This window comes from Antechinus flavipes, chromosome 5, assembly GCF_016432865.1.
Source record: "Antechinus flavipes isolate AdamAnt ecotype Samford, QLD, Australia chromosome 5, AdamAnt_v2, whole genome shotgun sequence".
NCBI classification, from domain to species: Eukaryota; Metazoa; Chordata; class Mammalia; order Dasyuromorphia; family Dasyuridae; genus Antechinus; species Antechinus flavipes.
This window is the reverse complement of record NC_067402.1, coordinates 44,792,562-44,808,111: the sequence shown is the minus strand read 5'-3', so window position 1 is coordinate 44,808,111 and position 15,550 is coordinate 44,792,562. Positions and strand designations below refer to the sequence as shown.

At 40.0% G+C, this 15,550-nt stretch overlaps 1 protein-coding gene across 1 annotated transcript in view; it reads left to right on the top strand.

The window, feature by feature from the left end:
• Nucleotides 1–3,374: 3,374 nt before the first annotated feature.
• Nucleotides 3,375–15,550, top strand: part of SUSD5 (sushi domain containing 5) — a 105,062-nt gene continuing 92,886 nt past the window's right edge. The window contains exon 1 of the mRNA XM_052001559.1: nucleotides 3,375–4,136. Coding sequence (XP_051857519.1) covers nucleotides 4,028–4,136 — 109 coding nt within the window. The 5' untranslated portion in view covers nucleotides 3,375–4,027. The remainder of the gene's footprint in view (nucleotides 4,137–15,550) is intronic.

Genomic DNA, 15,550 nt, shown 5'->3' with positions numbered 1-15,550 from the left:
CTATATGAAAGATCTTCAAATAGCTGGAGACATCAATCATGAACTACATAACCTCCCTCTTTAGGATAAACATTCATAGTTTCTCCAGTCTTAGATGTCATAGTCTCTAGTATTCTTACCATCGTGGCCAGTCTTACTAGACTTCTATTTCTCTTTTTTTTTTCTAAAATATGGAGGCCAGAGAGTGTGATGGCACTATAGCCTCATTTATGTGGACACTTAGTCCAATAAAGCAGATCACAACATAAATCAATCAGTAAACATTTATCAAACACCTACTATGTTTGTGGCACTATATTATGCACTAGGGATAAAAAGAAAAGCAAAAGACATACCTTTCTCAAGAAACTTACAATACTGCCACCTATCTGTTTTATTTTCAACTCTTGTCCATATCCTCTTATAAATATTTCACACTCTATCAGCAAATATTATTAAGTGCCTACTATGTGCCAGACACTGTATTAAGTGCTGAGGATGCAAAGAAAGTCAAGGGACAGTCACCCTGTTATTAAGGATCTCTTAGTCTAATGTGGGGAGACATCAGAGAGTTATGAACAAAAAGACATTCAGGATAAATTGGCAGTGATCTGGGGAGGGCACTAACATTCACAGAACCAGTTAAAGCTAATTGTTGAAAGTGAAGCTTTGACTAATACTTGAAAGAAGTCAGCAAAGGTAGAAAGCAGAGATGAGGAGGCAGAGTATTCCAAACATGGGGGACAACAAGTGAAAATGTCTTATTCAAGGAACAGCAAGAGGTTCAGTGTCACTGAATTGCAGTTTACCTAGAGGGAAGAGAGGTGTAAACAACTGTAAAGATAGATAGATTATAGTAAATGTTTTAAAAGCCAAACAGATTTTATATTTAATCCTTGAGATAATGAGTCATTGAAGTTTACTGAAAGGAGGATAACACAATCAAATCTGTGCTTTAAAGAGAAGATTGCTTACAAGGAAAAAGGAGGATGTGTCTAAGGAAAGATGATCCGATTTGGCAATTAAGAGGTCACTGGTAACTTTCAAGAGTTCGGTTAACTGGTAAGACTGAAAACCAAACTGCAAAGGATTGAAGGGGAAAAAGATGAAATGAAGGTATCAAGCAGACAACTTTTTCAAGAAGTTTGGCTGAGAAAAAAGTATAGACCTCAATCCCGTCGTCCAGCATGGCAGTTGTCTCTCCTCCTTCATGAGACCTGCAGATTAGATACACTCTTCATCGCATGTCCAACAGACTAGGTCCAAGGATGGAACTGGCATCATGTAGTCAACAGTCAAGAGACCTGGATTCAAATCCTGCCTCAGACACTTACTATGTCTAAAAGTCACTTAACCCCTCAGGGCTTCTATTTCCTCACATATAAAATGAGGACAATAATTAAGTACTACCTAATTTAGAGGCAAAAGGATTCTAGAGCAGTGTGGCAACACATGCCTATAATCTCTGCTACCAGGGATGCTGAGCTGGTGGGTCTCTTGAATTTTGAGCTAGTGTCAAGTCTGAACTGTTTGGCATTAAGGGCAATCCCTTTGGAGAGGAAGGGGGCACCAAATTCTCTGAGGTGGAAGAGGCTGCAAGAAGAGTAAGACAAACTTCTCATGCTGATCTGTGACAATTAATAGATAGATCAGCAGTGGGATTAAGTCCCTAAGCAAACTTTGCACTTCCAGCCTGGTTGAACTAAGGAGACCTGGTTGTTAAAAACAAAACAAACAAACAAACAGAAAACCCTAATTTCATTGTTGTCATTCAGTCATCTTCAACTCTTTGTGACTTTCTTTGGGGCTTACTTGGCAAAGACACTGGACTGGTTTGCCATTTCCTTCTCCAGTTCATTTTACAGGTGACTAAACTGAAGCAAACAGGGTTAAATGACTTGTCCAGGGTCACACCACTGGAAAGGCTGAATCTGAACTTGGGAAAATGAGTCTTCCTAATTCTAAACATGGCATTCTAACTGTTATGCCATCATTTGTATATCCTTCATATCATATTTGCTAGCTTTGTTAACATGAACAAGTCAGATAATTTTCAGATTTATTTACGAAATTATAGACGGTATTCCAATGTGCTTGGGTGGAGGCAGTTCTTACATCGACAAAATCAGAGATCTTTGACTTACTAACTTATCTTTGACCACTTTGATCACCTAATTTATAGGATTATTACAGGAATGGGGGCTGCCATCCTTATCTTCATCCCCATTCCTGGGACATTCTACTGAAGACTTCTTTTCATCTTGGCATCCAATCCATTCCTGCTCACTTCTCTCCATTTTTTTTTCTATAAAGAGAATAAGTGAGAGTATTTGTTAAATGACTTGTTGAAATATCGTGGCTCAATATTTAATGCATTTTCTTGACCTAGTCAAAGTCAAACCAGGCCAATGGTGTTACCACTAGATGATCATTCATAACATCTTAGATCTGGAACTGGAAGAAGCCTCGGAAGCATTATATTCAACTTTCTCTTTCACATAGAAAGAAGCCTGGATAAGTTAAGTGACCTATTCAAGGTACCGAATATCCCAGGTGAGATTTGAATTTAGGTCCTCTGACATTAATGTCAGCTAGAAGATAGAAATCTACTCTTCTTCTAAGTCATTTCAAGTGAATGTTTTCAAACAAAATTCCACACACTAAGGCTAGATATCTGATTTGGTTATCCATAAATGTCCATGAGTATAAAGGCCATTCTGAGAAAATTTATTAGCTATATAAACAGTTCTTGTGTCACTTCGATGTGAGATCAAAATCCAGCAGTGTCCAGCGGGCTGCTGTCTTCTTGACGCCAAACGACCAGCTGCTCCCAAAGGCTATCCCTTTAAACCAAAATTTCACCCATGATTTCATAAGGCTGCCAGTGCAGAATTCAAATGACAAGATAACCCAAAGGGAAGGAGAGAAAGGCACAAGTGAGTTTCAGCAAGCTGCGGTGTGATAGAGAAGACAAAGCAGAGAAGAGAGAATCATCAAGCCTATATGTAATCAGAAGATGAAGTGGGCTGGTCATGTGATAAGCATGAGAGAGAAAACATGGATATCTCCTTGGTATGGGACCTTCAGGCTTGCAGTGATAATGGGGAGACAAAGTGGTGTCCTGAAAAGAGGGCTGAATTCCTCCAAGAACTTGGGTTCGAATCTTGACCCAGACTCCTATTACCTGAATAATCCTGGATGAGTTATTTTCCTCTCTGGAAGAATTAGTTTCTTTAACTATAAAAAGAGGGGCAGCTTCGGCTAGATGCCCCCAAGGTCTGTTTCTGATCGAGATCTAAAATAGAGGAAGGATTCATAAGAACCAAGGGATAATATGCCTTGGATCATCACAAGTATTCCAGCCGTGTGAGTGTTCTTCCCGTTGGGACCAGATGGAGAGCGGGGCTGGAGCCTGGGGTTCCTTGCAGACAGTCCTCCCCTCGCCTTCGCAGTCAGCTCTTTGCCTCCCGGTACCCCTCCACTCCTCCTAGTCTTCCTCAGCCTACTCCTCCCTCCTTCGCTCCCTCCCTCGGCCCCCCTCCTCCCCGCCCCCTCCTTCCCTCGCCCCCTGCACTGGCTCGGCTGGCTCAGGGCTGAGTCCAGAGCTCTGCAGTGTGACTGGGCGATGTGACTTTTCACACCAGCCCTCCAGGTGCACCCCAGCCCCCCCAGCGAGGCAAGGACTGGATAAAGACGCCTCCCAGCCCCCCTCCCAGATCCACCTCAGACCCCCCACCGGAGCCGCGCCTTTGCCACACCTCGGGCTCCCTCTCCGCTGACTCCCCCCGGACGCCAAGCAACCTTCGCTCTTCCTTCTATCTCACCCCGCTCCTTCCTCCTCTAACCCCGTCCTTCTCCCTCTTTTTACCATCCCTCCCTCCTAATCTCCCTGAGCCCATCCTGGGAAGAAGAGCGCTTGGGGGGACTCCCAAATCGCAGCCCCGGCATTGGGAGGGGACTCTGCCTCACGCCCTTTCCGTCCTCCCCCGATCCGAAGCAGCGCCCCCTCCCCACCAGTGCCCTCCCAGACCTCCCGGGGGTCAGAACCATGGCGGCTGGAGGTAACCGGGGGTCCCAGGCGTCCACCTTCGTCCGGTGCTTCGGAGGCGCCCTGCTGCTGCTGCTGAGCCTCCGCTGCCTGTCGGTGACGGCTGACGGTGAGTAGGAGAACGAGCAAGGGGGTCTTCTCTTCTACCTTGGGTGCAAGATGAGAGGGCGGGCCGCCGGTGACCCCCACCTCCACCCCTCCCACAGGAGCCTGAGACTTTGTATCAAGTAGAGAAGATCCTAGTGATGATGAGGATGTATCTGGGACCCTGAAGGGCTGCCACGCTGAGCTAGAATGGGGAAGGGGCTAGCAGGAGAAGCGGAGGAGGGCTGGAGTGGTGCATAAATAGGGGAGCGGGAGCAAAGCACCCCGCAGGGACTCAGCGGGCCCTCTCTCCAGGGAAACGTTCTCAGGAGAATGCCCCCGAGGGACTTTGTTTCCCTCTTGGGAAGCAACCGCTAGCTTTCTCTCCCTGCATCCCCACCCCTGCCCACCTAGGGAGCCAAAGCCACCTTCCTGCCACCTCCTGGGCTCTGTGTGTCTGAGCTGGACACAACGGAAGCTCAGGGGAAATCGAGGGGAACGAGCAAGCCTGCCCCTGAGCCTCTGCCCGTGTCCCCATGGACCAGGAGCCCAGCAGCACATGGAGATGCCCTGTCTCTGCGCTCCGAGGTTAGTTAGATTTTGCCACAGGGGCTGTGGCCCGGACAGATGGGAGCCACGACCCCGTTCCCTCTTTGCTCAGACAACTTTCTTTCTCCTGTCTGACTTGTCAGCCTTTCTGAACCTTGTCAACTTCAAGACTTCCCTCATCTCTGGCTTTAAAGCACATCAAAAACTGAAGGATGCTCCACAAGTTCCTAGGCAGTGGCAGAGTTGGCATTTTTAATTTTCTTTCCACTACAGACCCCTGTGTCCTATCCCTCCACCCCTAAAACTTTTCAGATCCAGGTAAAGATGATTGCTTCACACTGGGTTTTGTGTTCAAAAGGATTTGACTTTTTTTTTTAATTACTCCTTTTAAATTAGGAAGGCAATTCATTTGACAAATTACCTTCAGATTGCCTTTGGTTGTTTGTTTTGTTTTGTTTGAGAGGGAGGGTATTAGGTTAAGTTGAGATTTTTAAAAAGGAGACAAACTATTGGGCAGACCAATTCTCAGAGCTTTGGAGGGAAATTGGCTCCTCGTTAACTTTGGCTAAGCAGAAACTTCATGGATAAAGTAAAGGGAATGTCTCAATTTGTTTCAGAGTCTTTGCAGTCACTCTCTATGAATGTGTGTTTAAATAACCCTTCTGCCAGGGAAGAAACAAAAAGAAGCATTGTAGTAAAAAGGGAAAAGGAAACCAAGAGAGGAAAATTATTATAATTATGACTATTATTAAAATTTTCACTGTTTCTCATCTCAAGTGTCACTGTTGAGGATCTGAGAATTCTTCTTTTAAGGAAGATTGAAAAGCTTCTCATTTCTTTTTCTATGTCCTCAAAGAGAGAGGCTAAGAGTACATGTTTACTCTGATCAAACCTATTTATTGGTGATCTGTTGTTAGTTGTGGTGTTTTGGATTATCACTCAATCTTTTTTTCACTTAATATCCTTCATAAGGAATGCAAATATAATCAGTGAATATGACTAAAATAAGGTTTGTATCGAAAAGATACAAAGTCAAAAGTTTCATTTTAAGTATTCAAATTTAAAATTAAAAGAAACAATATAAAGTTGCTTCAGTGGATCCTAATATATTATATGGGATGAAAAAATTTAACTAGATCTAGTTTTAAAAAATACACAGATCCTTTCATTTTTGAAAATTGAAGGAAAAATTTCATTGAGCAGGCCATTTAGAAATGCCACACCCAAAAACAAACTGCCTCTTCCATTGACCTCCAGCCAGTAGTACATTTTTCCTTCTTTTTTCTTTCTCTCTTTCTCTCTTTCCTTTCCATTTCTCCCTTTTGTTCTTTTTCTTTTATTTTTCTTCTTTTTTCCTTCTTTTCTTTCTTCCTTTCTTTCTTCTTTCCTTCTTTTTTGTCTTCCTTCCTTCCTTTTTTCCTTCCTCCCTTGCTCTCTCTTTCCCTCCCCCTTCTCTCCCTTCTTCCCTCCCTCCCTCTTTTTCTTCCTTCCTTCCTTCCTTCTTCCTTCCTTCCTTTCTTCTTTTCTTTCCTTCCTTCCTTCCTTCCTTCCTTCCTTCCTTCCTTCCTTCCTTCCTTCCTTCCTTCCTTCCTTCTTTCCTTCCTTCCTTCCTTCCTTCCTTCCTCCATCCCTCTATCCCTCCTTCCCTCCCTCCCTTTCTTTCTTTCTATTTTTCTTTCTTTTTCTTCTCTCTTCCCCCTTCACCACTCCATAGAGAATATACAGGTATACTTGTACCAAACATATTTATGTATAAATTAAGGGTAATAATTTATCTCAAAGCAATATCCTCTTCCTTGCTAAATATATCTGTGAATAGCTGATCAGGTTTGGGCTTATTAGTAGATTAGAAATGGAGATGATAGTAGAGAGGATGGATTAGAAGAAGAAAAGGAAATTTTGAAAAATGTTAAGGGGTGATTGCTAGTTAAAAGATCAGTCAGAAATAAGGAAACTGTCTCTGAAATTATAAAAATATAAGTTAACTGGAAAAGATCATTTTATTCACAGAATTTTGATTAAGGAAAATCAGGAACAGATCTATCCCATGTTAGGCATGTGTTCCAGGACTTAAGTAGAGTGTCTTCCAATTAATAAGCAAGAATTGGAAGACACTCTACTTAAGTCCTGGAACACATAAGTTTTTCACATGAGCACAAACACATAAGTATATAAATTCATAGATTCATGGAAGGTTTTTGATCTCATCCAATGCAGCCTTCACTGTTTCATTTCTTTGGGAACCGAGTATAAGATAATTTACAGTTATAGAAAACTTGAGCCTTTTCAGTTTTCCCATCCAACATTTCACTCTCTTTTTTATCCTCACACCAACTCTCTGAATAGCTGTAGGATGGTTAAAAGACAGGGAGATTTTCAGTGTGATACAGTATCTTGGGACTCAAGGAGTCAACTCTCACCCCTGATGTGACTGGTGTGATCTTGGGCAATTCATTCTTCCTGAGCTTAATTTTCTTCTCTGAGGATTGGATTCAGCTTGTAACCTCTACTCCAGGTCTTTGAGCTATGATTTGAGTTTGAATCCCAGCCTTGCCAATCATTACTCATGTAATCTTTTTTTTTTTTTTTAATTACTCATGTAATCTTGAACGAGCTCTTTTTCTTTCTGGAATTCGCTTTCTTCTTTTATACAATGAGGAGATTGGATTAGATTAGATAAAATTTTCCTCCCAGTTCTATTTAATATCCCTTCCAACTATAAATCTATGCTCCTAAGTAGAGCAAGCACTATTATTCCCATGCAACAGGTGAGAGGAAACATTTAAATTTTCACTAATCTCTTAACTGAAATTTAACATTTAATTCATTTATGAGTATAGATAACAAAACAGGGAAAAGCTCTGCTCTAGATGATCCAGTAACAATTTGTAATAGAAAATACATTATTTGTGCATTCATATCAATCAATATTGGTCCTCTTCTGCCAAGAGAAAGTCGGAAATTGGGAAGTGTTTTAAGGGTAGGAAGTAGAGCCTTGAAAGAAATATAATTCCTGGCCAACATTTCACAATCCTCTATTCTCTAAGTGAATTGTGGTCCAATTAGAAAGCACGGCAATAAGTTGTTGATAACTATGTAGCCCAAGATTTCTCCAGGTCAATCTCTAAGTGAATTGTGGTCCAATTAGAAAGCATGGCAATAAGTTGTTGATAACTATGTAGCCCAAGATTTCTCCAGGTCAATCTCTAGTGCCATGATCCTGGGGATAGAATAGATCTGGTCAAAAGAAAAATACCACTGATATGGCTGTGGTTACCCAGAACCAGGCAAAGTGGAGATCTAACTATTATCTGATCTGTTAAACAAAACTCAAATCATCATCCATTTTGAAGAGTAGTCTGATTAATTTTCTATAGATATCTTTTTATAAAGGGAAGAGTCCTATGTGATGTGAAGAAGGAAATATTCCTTAAAATCTGTTTCCTTAAGGTTAGTCAATCAGTAAACATTTACACTTAATATGCACCCCTGGTTAAGACACTTAATCCTGTTTACCTCAGTTTCCTTAAATGTAAAATGAGCAAGAGAAGGAAATGGCAGTCTACTCTTAGCATCTTTGTCAAGATAACCATAAATGGAGTCACAAAGAGTCGAACATTACAGAAACAACTGAACAAGAAAACTCTGAAAGACTCTGAAATAAATATTATCCCCATTTTATGGCTAAGCACACTGAGATTGAGAGAGATTAAATAACATTCCATAGCTCATAAACGTTTGAGACTGGATTCAAACCAGGTCTTCTCAACTCAACTCGACACTCATCTCTAATGAAATCTAGAAAGCAGTTGTTAGCCTTGTATTTTGATAGGTGCCCTTTAGTCCTATTGCTTTTTTTCCCCAGCATCTTACTATAATTCTACCACCTTCCTGTTGTGAGAATCAAACAAAAATCCAGCCTGAACTAAGGGGAATATATTTGCCTTAAACAAGGTGTACAGTTTTCAGTTTTCCCAGACTAAAACAGAATAGGACTTTTTGGGACAACTATACTATCATTTTACTGAATGAACAACTTGTAAGCCCACACCAGAACAAAGCTGCATGAATAATAATTTTTTAGCAGTCTTTAAATTCAGGTCCCTCTCAAGTGGCTTCCACCCTCTCCCAAATTTAATTGTTAGAAGAAGCTCTCTTCTTCATATTCTGGCTCCCCAGTATACCTTCTTTCTAGATTCCACAACATCTATCTGGTCCAATTGTATTTTGCAGATACTAAGTTGTTCTGACAAATAGGATGTCAGGACATATTATCAGTTAAGATTTCTTTCCCCACCCTCAACTCCATCAGCCTTTTTGTTCTTGGATAGCAAAAAAGCATGTGTTTCTTTCAGAATTTGAATTAGGTAGAGTCTCTCAAGATTTCAGACCTAGCACCTCTTTTATTTTTTAATTGTAGGTCAAAAGGAAATGCCCTCACAGCTGGTTGCAGTGAGAGGTGGGTGGGTTGTATGGAAACCCAGGACCTTCATTTTTCCAACAGTAAAGCCCAGTTGTCTTATGTTAGCAGCTTGAAAAACATATAAAGGACTCCAAAAAAGCCTTGCTAACTTGAGTTTTTGCTGAAAACTTTAATGCTGCTTTTCAATCAGGATGTAGGTTTCCAGTGGAACAAAGAAGCCAGTTCTGAATGCCTGTTGGATGAAGAAAATAGAATGAATCACAGTGGGTCGCATTCTCTTCATGAGGGCTCACAGAATACCCATGAACATTAGCATACTCAGAAGACCAGAGTCCCCAATATTTCAAGTGTGAAGATTCTTTGGGAATGATCTGAAAAAATGTCATCAGAGCAAACACAGAAAATAACTGGAAAATGGACACATTCATTTATATACATAAATACATATATATAAATAAATGTGTTCATTTTATATAAATACATATATATGTATAAATGTATATGTCCATTTTGTATATACACACCATATGTACAAGCATGTTTCCATTAGAGAAGGAAAGACAGAATGGATAGACAATAGAAGAAAAAAACATTTTGAAAATAAAATATTAGAAAAAATTGAAAACTAGTTTTATAAATAACTCTAATTCTCCCCTACACACTTGATTCTTGCTACCTCTTGATTTTTCAATAGAAAGGAGATTGATTGTGAAGAAACTATACCTTAAAAAAACCCCTACTTGTAGTTATTATTTTAAGGCTTCTCACCAAAGATTGTCAAAAATATTCTTCTTCAAATCTCCACCCACTGATCCATTGTTACTGAATCATTGCCAAGTGCCTGGGCATGAGCAATAAGGTGCAAAGAAAACCAGTTTTGTCTTGAGAGAGTAGCACTAGGACTTTTTGTGAGGAGCAAATGTTCATTTTCTTATTTTAATAAAAAGATAGTGGACAAAGTTAAATAATTAGAAAGATTAATTGTTCATGGTTGGACCATATCAATACAAGAAAAATGACAATACTACCTAAATTAATGTAGCAATTCAGGGCCATCCCAATTATACTACACTGTGGAGGTCTTAAGAGTTTGGTCAGATATCTAAGAAGTCAAGGTCCCACTGCATTCCCCCATCATTACCAGTTGTCTTGGCTTTTGTCTAGACATTGGACTTTGATGACTCTGGAAGAGACAGTGAGGCTGATGACTTTGTGTAATTTTGCCTCACTTAAGTCCAATTTATGGGAAAGTTAAGACATCACATAAAGTCGTTGGTTCTTTTTGAAAACGAAGGATGAGCAACAACAAGTATTGGCTCTTTCATGCAGTTATTTTGAAAGCAGCTGTTCCTTTTAGATAGCTAGAAGGAAGTGATTATAATTCCATTGAGAATCAAAGACCGAGCAGATGAGCTCAGAAATGACTCCTACTTCTTTTGTCATTTTACGGCTTCTTTGATAATTTTTTTCAGGTGAGGCAATTATAATTTAGTTCCCCAAAGCATAAACCCTCACTTAATGATATGGGAAAGGAAGAGAAAACAATGCTGTTAACCAAATGCTGAGGTGTTGTTTTGTTTCTTTATGATTTCCACCCAAGTTTTCTTTTTTGCCTCAAGAGGCAGGGAGATGCCCCTGAACTCTCAACCAACCAATCAGCCAATCAGCACATCTTTATTAAGCACTTACTATGTGCTTGGTTCTGGGCTTGGAGAATCTAAAGTGAAATAGTCCCTGCCTTCAGGGAGCTTGCATAAAGTGGAAATTTCTATCTAGAAACAAAATAGATATAAGGGAATTTTGAGAGAAAACACCAGAAACTTCATTGTGAGTGGGAGTAATTAGCCAAAGAAGGTGATATTTGAGCATAGACCTGAGGGAAACTAGGATTCTAAGTAACAGAGGTGAGGAGAGGAGGGTATTTTAGGCACAAATAAAATCAGACATGGAGAGGGAGGTTGAATGTCATGTGTGAGGAATGGTTTGATTGGACCATAATGTACATGAAGAAGAAGAATATATGAAAAGAGCTTTTAATGCCAAGTAGAAGAGTCTGCTTTTAATGCCAAGTAGAAGAGTCTGCATGTGATCTAGAAGTAATAGAGAGTTATTGGAGTTTGTTGAGTAGGGGAATGACATGGTCAGATCTGTGCCATGGGAAAATCAAGCATCTGTTTGAAGGAGGAGTTGGAATGAAGAGAAATTTGAGGCAAGGAGACCAGTGAGAAAACTATTATAATAGTCCAGGGGAAATGTAAAAAGCTTTTGAACTAAGGTGGCGTCATGCCTGTGGAGAGAAGGGAACAAATGTGAAAGATGCGGAAGTAGAAATGACAAGATTTGGCAACTGATTGAATATGAAGGGGGAAGGAGAAGGGGGAACCAAGTAGGACTCTGAGGTTGTGAACTTGTGGGGCTGGTTGGACAGTACTAAAGAAGTTTGGACAAGGGGTGAGTTTAAGCAGAAAGGTAATGAGCTCCATTTTGAACATGTGGAGTTGAAGACATCATTAGGACATCCAGTTTCAAATGTCACAGGGGCCATTGGGTAGTGGAGCACAAGCTCTGGCAGGTCATATAGCAAGCTGAAAAGGCTTTGAGGATGGGCCTGAGCAAGTCATGTACCCTCTGTTTGCCTCAGTTTCCTCAACTGTAAACTGAGAATAATAATTGGTAGTATCCATTTCCCAGGGTTGTTGTGAGGATCAAATGAGATAATATTTTTAAAAGTGTTTAGCACAATGCCACTGAAAGCCCTACATAAATGCTTGTTTCCTTTCCCCTTCACCATTTATTGTTCATTTAGAGATAGTTAGGGAATCTAATGGAAAGACTTTTTTTTGAATTCAGGAAGTTCTGAAATCAAAATGTTTCCATTATTTTAATATCTGTGTGATTTGGAGGGCAAGTCAGTTCAACACACTAAGCCTAAGTTTTTTCATATGTAAAACAAAAGAGTTAGACTCAATGGCTCCCAAGGTCCCTTCCAATTCAAAAATTATCCAGTAATCATATAATTGCCTATAATCTTATTTTTCTTATAATCTTTTAAACTTAAGGTTTCAATTCAATTCAATTCAATTTCAATTCAAATTCAATTCAATGTTTATTAAAGATTTATTCTAAGCAATGAATGCACTATTGTCCCAGAGTAGCCTTAATGCTCCTCTCTATGATAATAATGATAATATTATTATCTAATAATAACTCATTAATATAACTAATAATAAGTAATATGTATATTAACAAACATTTGTACAACACAGTATTTGATTTGATTCTGACAACAGTCCTGGGAGGGAAGTGTTATTATCAGTCCTAAACTGAATAAACAAGCTCTATAACATTAACTGTCTCACAGGTATTTAAGTATATAGAAAGTATTTAAATCTTCATTCCATTAGTTCCAATAGAGGAACCCTCTTGCCTTTCCTTGTATCCCCAGAGCTTATTTAGTTCTGTGTCTGACACATAGTAGGCATTTAATGAATGCTTATTGACTGATCTACTGTGTGATTCCAAGTCCAGTGCTTGTTGGAATTAGGAAGACATGGTTTCAGGTACTACCTTTAACACATAATTTCTGTGTGACTATTGGTTAGACACTCAATGTCCCAGGCAAGTCTCCAAAATGCTTAGTTGCAGATCTATATCTGTGGCAAGAGTCTCCAAAACAAGACTTAACCACATTGATGTAATCACAGATCTGGATTAAAAAAAATTATTAATGGAACAGAGAATATGCATTTATATTATGTAAAAAAAAAAAAAAAAAAAGGTACCCTGACCTGGACTCGATGGTACCTAAACTTAATATTTAAAATTCAGACCTAGCTAACCTTTTCAACTCTTTGGCCAGAAACATAGCTCCCTCGTGATTCCAGAAGACAATGAAGTCTTTAAAAAAAGGACAAAAAAAACAGCCTTTTCCTCCACCATCTTGGGATTCAATCATATGGGTGGCCATCTGAAGTCCAAGGCTCAGCATCCTTATTGCATGGTGGCTCTGGGGTGTTTCAATCTCATATTCCCACTTAATCACTGAGTATCTAACCTTTCCTCTCCAAATAAGGAAAGACAAAAAAATAAAGAAGAATCTGTTCTCTCATCACTCCCAAATTAGAATATACCACCACTCTGAGAATACATTAAGACAAGCCCATCTACCACAAGGATTTAAGCCAGCCCTTGAAATTTGAGTGGGATTTTGATTTGTGAAACGGATAAGGAAGCACATTCCACGGGGGAGGAACAGCGCTGAACAAAGACACAGGGTGGGGAAGGAGCATGGTGGGTAAGGACTTACAAGGCAAGGAAGTCAGTCTGGCCAAAATAGAGGATTTGCTCTGGTCGGTAGGAGGAGCAAGAGGGTCAGATCTTTGTCAGCTTCTGAAGTAAAGTTAGCCACAAAACCTTCCCCCAGCCAAAGCTAGACAGATAGACCTCACTGTTGCTGGCACAAAGGAGCATAAGATCATAGCCTTAGAACTGGAAGAGACCTTCAAGGCCATTAAGTCCAACCCCTTCATTTTATAGATTTGTAAACTGAGGCTGGAAAAAGTTAAGTTTCTGACCCAGGATTCCACAGCTAGTGAGTGTCTGAGGCTGAATTTGAACTCAAATCTCTACAACTCCAAGCACATTAGAAAGGAAAAATCTAACCACTATGTACATGTATGAGACTACATTGTAACATGGGATGGTGAAACTGAGTTTCTCTTATCAACCCACGCTGGGGACCAGATAAAGTGTGGCAAAATGTCATCCTAAGTGTTTTGATTAAGTGTTCCATTATGGGATGGCGTCAGATCCTAGAAAAAAATCAGGAAAAGAAATGATGGCATGGGGAGCTATTGGGTCTAACTAACCCCTGTGTAAAAAATCCCCATTTTTTAAAGACCTGCCTTTGGGAAGCGTGGCCACCTAATTAATCAGAATTCAACGCTGGGTTACATCATCACACAGGAGCTCATGCATAGGTTGCTGTAAAATAGATTCTAGAGAATTTTCTCAAAGGAGAGTCTGCCTCCTGCCCTCAAGGACTGTGTGAAAATAGAGTGCATTTATAAGCACACACACACATTCACACACACACACCCTCACACATTAAGAAACCAAGGTTTTGATTTGGGGTAGACTTGCACCATATAAAATTTAGGAGTTAATTTTAGTAAAGGATTCTCAGCACTAACAAGAGCCATGTCTTAAATCTCCATCTTCCTGGTTTTTGTCCAAAACTCTTAACAATGGCCCCGACATCTCCATCCTCAGTGTTTGGCCCCTTGGGACTCGAGTGCCAACTGGCTGGCAAATTACTCTATTACACAGGGCAATGGTGTGGATATCCTCAAAGAGGAGCTTTGAAAAGATGGTGCAAGATGTCTCACAGCACCTAACTTCCTTGCCTGAGGCAAGAGGCTTGGGTGCTGTGAATCCTGACACTTCTGTGAACTCCATGCTTTGGAATACCTGCCCAAGGAAAAGATCTTCCTCATTTTTTAATAGGCAAATCAGGGCTATTTTTTATTCCTGAAGGGCAAAATCCTTAATTTTCCAAGATTGTGATAATGGAGCTCATCCTGCTTGAGACAGAAAGATATGTCTGGAGAAGGCTAAGAAAGCAACACTAATTTCTCATTTCTGTAGGGGCTTTTCACCCTAGTATCTGAATATGCAACGAATATTAAGTTTCTATCTCTCATTTGGTTCTCTTAAAGGAAAGAATAATTTGTTTTTCTATTGGAAGGGAAAAGTAAGATGTGAATAATTTTACAGTTTCTCCAAGTTTGTAGCAAAATCTGGGGCCTGAAGTGAAGGTCTACACTGTTCCCTGGATCACCTCCTTTTCATTTTGTATGTCAAAATAACCCCCAGGGTTAGACCAATTTCCTTCTTTTCATGTAAATTTTAAATAGCCCTTGGGCTATATAAGGAAGGAGTTTTAACTATCAAAGTCCGAGGATTGAACTAGACCTACCTTATTACACACACGTGCTCTGACTCCACTATCAAATCTTCCTCCTATTGCTGTCTGAATCTTGGTTCTGCCACTTGTGACCTTGAACCTAACTCAACTATAAAATGAAAGAGTTGGACTTATAAGGTCCCATTCAACTTTATATTAGAATAAAAGAAGGGGACGACATAGTGACCAGACACTGGAGGTGTTTGGGATCAGAGAAGCAAAGCCTTCTACAACTAGAGAGGAAGTACGTCTTTCTCCATTTTTGCTCCTTGGAACAAAGCCTCGATCACTCTGTGATATTTATAATTTTATTTTCACATTGACTTTTATAGGGTTCCAAGTTTCCCAAATCCCATTCACAGTATTTTTTGGAAGTCTTTATTCTTTTGAACAGGCAGTGAAGGTAAAAATCAATCATATCTATTTATCCACCCATCCATGAATGCTTTAAGTACCTAAGGCAAAGGTTCTTCACCTGAGATCCCTGGATAGATTTCAGGGT